The sequence below is a fragment of the Lolium perenne genome, chromosome 4 (genome assembly GCF_019359855.2).
Source record: "Lolium perenne isolate Kyuss_39 chromosome 4, Kyuss_2.0, whole genome shotgun sequence".
In the NCBI taxonomy this organism is placed as follows: Eukaryota; Viridiplantae; Streptophyta; class Magnoliopsida; order Poales; family Poaceae; genus Lolium; species Lolium perenne.
Window position 1 is genome coordinate 284231364 of NC_067247.2, and position 9715 is coordinate 284241078.

At 54.9% G+C, this 9715-nt stretch overlaps 1 protein-coding gene across 1 annotated transcript; it reads right to left on the reverse strand.

Moving 5' to 3' along the window:
* Nucleotides 1-2086: 2086 nt before the first annotated feature.
* Nucleotides 2087-2943, reverse strand: LOC127295619 (thiosulfate sulfurtransferase 16, chloroplastic). The gene is made up of 2 exons (XM_051325586.1): nucleotides 2533-2943; nucleotides 2087-2423 (listed from the first exon to the last, which is right to left on the reverse strand). The coding sequence occupies exons 1-2, from the start codon at nucleotides 2860-2862 to the stop codon at nucleotides 2334-2336; spliced, it is 420 nt and encodes a 139-aa protein (XP_051181546.1). The 5' UTR covers nucleotides 2863-2943; the 3' UTR covers nucleotides 2087-2333.
* Nucleotides 2944-9715: the final 6772 nt, after the last annotated feature.

A 9715-nucleotide genomic window follows, 5' to 3' on the forward strand; every position in this document is an offset into this window, starting at 1 on the left:
CTGGTGGCCCCTACTTGTCGGCGAGAAAGGCCGATCGTCGTCCTTATCGCATCGTCTTCCGCGCGCTGCAAAAGCCTGCCCCCGGTCAGTCTTCGCCGGATGCGTAGCTTCCACGTGGTGAGTCAATGTCCTCGCCTCGGTTTCACGCGTGTCGCCTTCTATTTATAGCGAAACTACCGCGGCTGGCCGCATTCACCACGCCGTCTCCCTATTCTCACCACCTCTCTCCCCAATCTCACGAGCGAACAATGGCGAACTTCGGCGACAGCGCGGCGAACAACGACTTCGGCGTTGCTCTCTCCACCAATGGGAGGGGAGGCTACTGCACGCGGCGGGCTACCACGCTCCACCGGACTTCCGCGCGCCCGGAGGCTAGTGCCTGAGCGTGGGCGGCGTCCCGATCCCGCCGCCGCCAATCGGTCGCGCCGCCCTTGAGGCGGAGATCGACACGGTGCTCGTCACCCACAATGACGAGCAGCGCGCGAAGGAACGCTTCTTCCCGGACATCTACGACGCCTGGACGGAGTTCTTCAAGCAAAGATACGAGCGAGAACTCGCCGCATACGACGGCCCTCCTCCTCCTCCCGCGCAAAACAATGTCGCCGGTCGCCGCCTCTGGTGGAGCGGGCCTGGCCGCACCCTCGGGAACGTGATCACGCACATCGAGGGTGGCAAGTCCCCCATTCTGGGATGTCACCGCCGGTGGCGCTGACATAGGCATCCCAAATGGGCCTGCCGAAGATAGTACCCGGGGTTTACTGAAGGCCCACTACCCGAAGAATAAGAAGATTCGGAAGCCCAAGATATTATTAAGGAAAGCTAGAGTTGTAATAGAAAGTCTTATTTGTAATCTTGCGGGATGAGTTAGAAACCTTCCCGGACTTTGTAACTTGTACAGCACGAATCCCTCGGATCCGCGTCCTATATAAGGGGGAGTCGAGGGACGCAGAAATCATCGTATCATTGTTTACAAACCCTAGTTTCATAATCGTCGAGTACTTTTCGGTTGAAACCTTCGAGATCTACTTGCCCTCTACTTCCAACTAAACCCTAGTCTACAATCCGTAGGCATTGACAAGTTAATAACTTGTCAGGCGCCTACCGTGTTGCGCCGGCACGGTAGCTCCTGGACGCCGCGACGGATGGCGCCGTCCTCCTCATCGTCTGGGTCGAGGTCGGCGTTGAGGTCCGGCGGGTCGACTCCTCCACCTGCGACGTTGACCATCGTCAAGAAGGAGCCGACCTCTCCACCGCCGGCCAGAGGGCGCAGCAGCGGCGCCCTCGTCATCCACGACCAGGGGGAACCGCTCGTCTTCTCCCTCGCGCGGCCGCAAGAGGAAGACCTCGAAGAAGGAGACCGCAGCGGCCGCCGTCGCGTCCCAGCTCGCCGAGGAGGAGTCCAAGCGTGCCGAGGATGCCGCGGTGGTGGAGGCGATCGCCAGGTCGCTCAACGACCTTGTCCCCGCCGACAACGCCCTTCCCATGGACGCCGCGCTCGACTGGTCCAGGCGGGACTGTGAGCGGCAGGAGGCGGAGCAGCAGAGGCGCCTGCTGGACTTGGCTGCCGCGCGGTGCCACACCGTCCGCGCCACACCGGCCCCGACCGTCATGCCCATGCCGCTCATCAAGCTCGAGGAGAGCAGCGACGACGAGCTCTATCGGCCGACGCCGCCATGCGGCGTCCCTGGTCAGGGTTCAAGCCGTTGGTACGAGGCACCGCCACCCGAGGACGCCGGCAACTCCAGCGACGACGACGACGACGACTACACAGCCTTCTACTGCCATTTCGGCATGTAGATCGCCGTTATTAAATTTTAATTTTTGTTTCCCCTGTGGCCCGAATTCAAATATATTACGAATTTGGTCTATATATGTACGAACTCTTATATATGTTAAATATCTTTAAATTTCGCCTATGTTTGAACAAATTTCGTCTTGTTTTGTCTGAATTCGTCGGTATTTGTCCAAAATTTTCATCCATCATGGACTCGCCGCTGAAAAATGGACCTCCCCAGACCAAACTTTACATCCAATAGCGCCGGATTTCGGACTGGGGAGCCAAACGGCTGGAGATGCTTTAAGCTGATTCAACCAAAATGCTATATTTCTCTCTTTTCTTTTAGAATCACTCAACCAAACTGGTAACAAATCAGCTGTACTCGCATACAATTTTTTATCGCAAGACATATATATTCTCAAAGATAAATCAATACTTGAACTCAGAACGGTTACTCTTCGTTTCTTTTCTTCGAATTTCCCGTTCCTCCTGTTGAGGCTGACGATGGATCTGCCTAACATGACGTACTTACTCCTGATGTCTGGTTGTTACAATGTTACTGATTGTAATAAGCTGTTGGCTGCGGATTCGCACTTTTGAGCAGAGAGAGGTAGCCACCTTGCAGGTTCTTCACGTTCTTGAACCCCTGCAACCAAAATTCAGAGCAAATATCTTCAATAATCGAGCATAGCTTTGGATTTCATTTCGATCAATCTGCAGTAACTACTGACTGAGTGAGTGATGAAACAACGTACGGCGTTCATGAGGTCGGCGGCGGCGAGGCTGGAGCGGACTCCCTGCCGGCAGCCGACGAGGAGGCGGTCCCCCTTGCCGTGGAGCGCGGCGACCTGCTCCACGAAGTGCGGGTTCCGTTCCGGCCTGCCGCGAGGTGCGACGGAGAGGTAGTAGGGCACGTTGCGCGCGCCGGCGACGTGGCCCGCGTCGAAGTCCTCCCACATCCGCACGTCGATGTAGCCGTACTGGCCCGAGGCCAGCAGCGCGCACGCCGCCTCCGTGTCCACGCTCTCTACCAAATTCTTGGCCTTCTCGCCGCCGGTGGTGCTGGGAATTCTCAGGGCGCCCATGGAGATGTGGAGAGGGTCTGGCTGGGTGGTGTGTTCGGCTCCGGGGGCTGTGGAGGGAGAGGGTGAGGGAGAGAGAGGTGGGTTGTCTGCCTGCCGGCGTGTGTTATTTTATACGAAACGGCTGCCATGGCAGCGATCGATACGAGAGTCGCGTCCGGGTAGCCGCATCCATCACTTTCTCCCATGGCATAAATAAAGTCTCCTCCTTCTCATCCCTTCGTGTCGGCCCTATCTTCCTCGTCTTCTACGGAGCAAAGTACTACACGCTTCCTCCTGTATTTTCTATGAAAATGCCAACTACTCCGTACATTCTGCATTTTCCTTTCTTGAAACACCAACTTTGCATATTTCCTTTTGCTTCCTCCTAGCTAATTAAGATTCTGAGTGACAAGTGGCCATGTTCTATAGACATCAACTATCATCTTGCATGTGTGTGGTTGATACGAAATTGGCAGGTGCATCTGGCCAGCCATGATCGGTCGATCGATCGATCGGGTAGCTGTATACAGACGCATATGCAGGAATATTTTGCTGATGCTTCTCCTTCTACTGGTTAACGTTAGCAAGACCTAAGATTTATGTGGAATTGTGGATGTGTGTGCATTCTGGCTATGCAGCGGTCGGTGGGATGTAACCTCTTTTAAATTGTATCTTCCTGGTACTAAGAGCATCTTTAGTCGCGTTCTTCAAAGCTACCTCTAAACAACGCCGAATTGAAAGTTTAGGGGACGCCTTGGCGTGATGTCGCGCTGTGGGAGAGGCCCCAAAATAATAAACATGCATGAAAATAAAAGTTTTCATTCAAATTTAATTATATTTTATACGTTTGAATGAGAACGGCTAGGATCATCTAAACCCTAGCATACTGGCCGCCCGACGGTGCGTTTGACGGCCCACCCCGTCATCGCCTCCCCTCTACTGTAGCTCGGTCGTCGCGCGCCGCCTCTCCCTCCGGAGCATGACGAGAACAAGTCGTTCTGCCGCGTCGTCGCCTCCCATCCGCCGCTGCTCCGGTGTGTGCTGGATGGAGAGGTCGACAACGCGGCGCCACTGCTCATCGTTGTCCTCCTCACCGGCACGGGTGTCATCCAACAGCTTCTTCTGCGACCCGAAGGACTCGACGATTGCTCGCTGCTGCGCCGTTTGCTCCTACGAGTATGGCCCGTCGTCGGACCAGTCAATGTCGTTGTCGTCCTCCTCGTCATCCTCGTCCTCATCCTCCGCTACCGCCGCCGCCGCTTCCGCCTCCCAGGCCGCCAATTCCGCGGCCGATGCCTCCTCCCGCAGCTGCTGCTCTAGCTCCTCCCGCCGCTGCCGATACTAGAACTCCTGTCTCCGCAGCCGCTACTGCAGCTCCTCCACACAACGCCGCTCGTGCAGCTCATCCCGACGCCGCCGCTGCTCCAGCTCCTTCGCACACTATCGCTGCAGCTCCTCTGCATGCCGTCGCTCGCCCAGCTCCCCCTCTGCGACTGGAGGCGGAGGCGCGACTCTTCCGCCGTGGCGGCGTTTGCTGCTCGAGCGCGACAAACTTATCACCGACAAATCACTCTATGGAGGTCGCTTGCACCGCCACCTCCCACTCCTCGTTGTCCGTCAACTCCGGGTGAACGTCGAAATCCACCAGTGGTGGTGCTGGAGGTGGAGACGGTGGTGGAGGCAACTGGCCGCCGCCGACGCGGCTCATCATTGCGTAGGTGGTATGTAGACGACGAGGCATGCTTTGCGGTGGAGAAAGGGATATCGGCGGCTGTGGTGATGTCCACTGAGCGGAGGCGGCCTTTTATAGACGGCGAAGACGTGAGAAGAGGCGGGAAGAAAGCAGATGAATAGGTGAGAAGCCGCGGGAAGAAAACACGGGAACTAGAGGTGGCGTGCGAATGCCGGCGACGCGTGGAGGAGGCGCATCGCCAACAGGACGTCTCGCCTGCCTCTCCGTCGCCATTAAGGCAAACCTACATCGGTATGTTATGGCGCTGAGAGTCCAACAAAATATATTTGAGCATGTTATCTGATTTAGAGGTTTACTTTCCTAGGAGATCACAACAGGGAGATGCCAAGTGTGCAGTTCAACATGAATTAATGTTGTAGATTGAACAGAGAGAGGTGCTTCAGAAAAGCGCACGTACTTCGTTCGTGTCTCAATAACGCATCGGGTCTAACACTTCCTGTCTCGCTTTTCTCTCTGTCCGGCGCTCCGATAGCGTCTCCCGTGGAGCGGGAATGGTCTTGGGGTGTCGTATTGAGCCGCGCCATGTGAAATTATCCTTTGAGGCGCGCGACTGAGTCGATTATATGTCCAGCGCGCATAAAAACCTTTGGGAGCCGCTTTGAAAAAGGCGACTAAAGATATGCTAACTTTCTAATAATCAAGAAAAAGAAGAGCTAGAGCCAGTCCAGATCGCCGTGATGATGCAGCGACACGGCCCGGCCGTCCCGAATAAATAAACGTGCAGATCAGTTGCATTATCCTGGTGCCTCGTCTGCTACACGTAGGCTTCCGATAAATGAAGTGAAAAAACATATATTTCGAAAAGTGTTTTTAGCTCCCAAGCTCCAGTGCTCTCACTATGTTAAGAAAAATTTAAAAATATTTTTACAAGTTATAAAAATCATGAAAATAATTCTGAAGACTATCATTCATACATTCCACAATCATGAAAAATCCCAATCCGAAATTCTTTTTATTTTGAGCTAGATAAAAATGACAAAATCTGATATGTTTTGAAGATTTGAAAATGACTACTTAGATCTGCAATTTTGTCATTTTTGTGTAGCTCAAAATATTAAGTATTTAAAATTGATTTTTTGCACGTTTGTGGGATACATCATTGACTATTTGTAGATTTTTTCCAGATTTTTTTGAAACTCAAAAATATGATTTTTGATTATTTTTAAAAAAAAACAAGATCACTAGTGCCCATGTGCACCAAATCTCTGTCCTATATATTTGTCGTCGTGGTGAACGAGCAGATGCCATAGGATGGCTTAGATTGGGATCGAATGGACGCAAGAGGATTCGGGGGAGGGTTTGCGATTAGATGGGAAGAACTTCCGGATGCTTTCCTCAAGAACACAGCCAGAGACCGGTATACAAGAAGAGAGACAAGAGGAAGAACTCTTTACTAGATCGCTAGCTTCATTGATCACAGCATGGTTACAAGTTCTGTCTACCTCTATTTCATCGTGCCCGCAAGGAGGGCTGCCCCCTCTCCTTATATAGGGGAGAGGGTGGCTTACAGAGCAAGAAACCCTAATGGCATCTTTGACTGGACAAACTACTTTACAGAGTTACTGTACAAAGCTACTTTAATCATAGATGACACCGGGGCCTTCTTTTATCATAGAAGTTGACGTCCTCCGGCTTCTTTCTCCGTCACCTCTCTCTTTGGCGCCAGGGCTCTGAATAAAGTTACTTTGCTTAGCTCATCCTTGTCTTCTTGCTCTGAAGAGAATCTTTGACCAGTCCTGCCGACAGGCTCTCCTTTCCGGTATCTCCTATACCGGGATCCGGCATACCCCTCTGGGGATACCGGCTTAGCTTTGCTTTCCCGGATTCCTACTAGGCTTCCGGTAAGATCATTAAACCGGTATCCTGATGGCTCAAACCATCCGGTTTGGCATGCCTTTGGCATACCGGGGGTTATCCCCCCAACATTAGTCCCCGAAGCTGGTATAGCCTGGAGGATTCTATCCTACAGACCATGCCAGGTTTTCATCTTTTTAAGATACCGGTTTAATCACTCATGTCTTGAGCTTAGTTCCGGCACCTTTACCCTTGTTCTTTCTTCTCTTTGCAAGGCTCGTTCCGGCATCTCTCTTTTCCGGTATCATGTGTCTTTACTCCTTCCTCGGCGAAGTCGAGAATATTTCGGGCCCCGCGCCTGTCAGAGACATGCGCATCAGAATCGACGCGCCAGTGTCCGTTGTCACATCGCTTCGACTCCCGCGCGCCCATTTAATGCACCGCTGCGGATCCCACTACCTCTTCGGGATCCCGTGTGCGCCTCCGTGTGGCGTCCATTTTCTCGCGTGTATCTCTTCGCCACGTGGCGGCCCAAGGTGCGAACCGTCGCGGGCCGCGAGGCGAACCGCCGCGGCCCAGCGGTTCCCTGCCCACTTTCTCTCTCCTTTATAAACACAACCGCCCCTTCTTCTTCATCTTCTTCGCATTCTCCTCCTTCGCGCACAGAGCTCCACGCCTTTGCGCCACCGTCGCTCTCCGTCCGCCGTCGCTCGTTCAAGCTCCGGCGCCCGGCGAACTCACGCCGTGCTTCCGCCGGACTTCGCTGTGCGGAGATCTTCGGCAGCAACTTCATCGCGCCCGCCGCATTTGCCCTTCTTCGCGAGCTTCTCCGCCTCACCGTTGACGGTGCTCGCCGGCGACCGCAGGTCTGCTCCGCCGCCAGCAAACACTTCCCTCAGCGACTGCGCCGCTTAAGGTTGGTACCAATTTCGCTTCACTCGCCCCCTGCTTGCTTTTCAGATCTTGGGTCTTTGGTGTTCTTATTTCCTCTTTTTCTTTGGTTTTCTTCTTACTCGTAGATCTTCACGCGGGGTTCAAGTCTGGGATTCCTGTTTTTTCGCCTACCCTTGCGATGTCTGACGAGGAATCTTCCTCCGCATCTTCTTCTTCCCTTTCTCTCAAGCGCCGTAGACCCTCTCCCGGTGAATCCACGGCTTCAGATCCGATGGAGACCGATTCCGGCAATCAGCAGGAATCCGGTAGCCTCCAAGAGTCCGGCGGCCACTTAGAATCCGGTAGCTTTAGCCAAGCTTCCGGTAGCCAAGAAACCAGTAGCTCTGGCCAAGCCTCTAGCAGCTCCAGCCAATCTTCCGGCGAGGAGCCTTCCCCAATCACCCGCGGAGCCTGGATGGGCTCCAACGTTACTGAGTTTGAGATCGATTGGTTGTACCGGTCTCGGAGGATTCCGGAAGGAGTTACCTGCCGGATTCCTGATGACGAGATCGAACCGGATCCCGAAGACGATGAGCATGTTGTTTTTCTTGCTCACTTTGAGCGTGGCTTCGGCCTTCCTGCCTCCTCTTTTTTCCGGGAGTTTCTAGATTTTTACGAACTTCAACCTCACCACCTTCCTGGCAACGCCATTTTCTATCTTTCTTGCTATGCCACCTTCATGGAGGCTTACATCGGCATTCGTCCCACTCGTGAGACGTTTGCCCGCTTCTTCAACTTGCGGATCAACTCCGTCCAGGGCAAGGAAATCCCTAAGCCCAAGCCGCCCGTGGAGTGCGGCTCTTGCATCGTCGGCTCCCGCCAAGGGAGCACCTTTCTTAAGTTTTCCGGCCTCGAGTCTTGCCGCGCCTGGCAAGGAACTTTCTTCTATGTGAAGAATAGCGGCCGCGCCAATCTTATCAATCTTCCTCCATATCGAGCGGGGCCCCCCAGCAGAACCAATTGGAGCTACAACCCGAGGACGGAACACGCCGAAACCAACCGGGTAGTGCGCTTCTTGGCCTCTTTGAAGAAGGAGACCAACATCTGTTCTGATGATGTCATCCGGACTTTCATATCGCGCCGGGTGCTTCCTCTGAAGCGCCGCGCACATAGGATGAGCGAGATGTATGGCCCAGGCGATCCTACCAAGATCACAGGCCGTCCTCTCAGCAAGAAGGATGTTGTTCGCAAGGCTAAGCAGATTTGTCAAACTGCTATGCCTTTCGCGTGGGAATGGGGCCTCCTTCCCCTCAGTTCTTCTAACCCTCCGGTTCCCTGTATTTTGCCGCTATCGCTTTCTTGCGAATTGCCTCTTAGCCATATCCAACTCACAGATCCACGAGCGCGTGCCGCCCCTGCGCGCCGAGGCCGGCTCTGAGTTTGTGGACAAACTCATGGCCCAGGGCCAAAAGAATAAGCAGCCGGCATCTACTGCCGGCTCCAGCCATGCTCCTCCCTCCAAGCGCTTCCGGACGGAGCCCGTGGGGGAGAAAGAAGTGGGCGTGCGCCGCTACGGACGCAAGGCGATGCCAACTGCTTCCGGGTAATTTTTATTTTCCGGCTTGCCTCTTTTTTGCTAAGTTCTTTTTCCGGTTGCTTTTTCTCAACCATTTGTCTTTTCTTTTTCTCAGCCCCGCTCTCAAGCTTGGCCCAAGGCCATCGGGCTCTGAGGGATCCGCAAGGACCTCAACCCCTCCTCCTCGCACAAGCCCGGCACCATCTGGTGCCGGCAACACCTCTGCCTCCCTTTCGGGGGGCACAACAAATTCGGGGCGTGCGGCCCCTTCATCGTCTGATCACCGCACGGAGGAGGATCTTTCCTTCCTCCCAGAACACCAGGACACCGGCGCCAGCAACATCGGCGCCGGAGAAGAAGAAGCTGCCGGGCGGGCGGAGCCTCCTGCTCCTCCCGTCCCTGAAAAGACAACTTCCGCGCCGGAATCTTCCGCGCCGGAAGGCTCCAACACGGGTGACGCTCCTAGCGCTCCCCCTTCTCCACGCACCATCCTCATGCCTCCGCCCGAGGCTCCTCGCGCCCAGCCCTCCAGGGCCGCTCCTAACGCGCCGCCGGCCAAGACCTCCGGGGCCGCCTCTACCGCGCCGCCGCCCAAGCCTTCCAAGCTTATCAAAAGGAAGGCGACGGCCTCCAGCGCCCCTTCGGGCGACCAGCAGCCCTTGGTGCTGCACGTCTCCAAGGCCGCCAAAGGTGCCACCATGAAGGCCACCGGCCTCCTTGGCCGCATCACGGAGTTCCAGCGCCAAGGCCGGGACCTGGGGCACCTTCTGCCCTATGCTCAAAAGTGGAACGCCGCGGACATCACTCCGGCGACCCGCGGAATGGGCAAGGATCGGCTGCCGGCACCTGATCCTGTCGGGGATCGGTGTTCTGAGGAG

Bases quoted from the DNA above. Each gene is read 5' to 3' on its own strand.
- LOC127295619 (XM_051325586.1), bottom strand. From the start codon at position 2,862: ATGGGCGCCCTGAGAATTCCCAGCACCACCGGCGGCGAGAAGGCCAAG. The intron at 2,424-2,532 runs GTACGTTGTTTC...TTTTGGTTGCAG, and splicing joins CCGCCGACCTCATGAACGCC to GGGTTCAAGAACGTGAAGAA.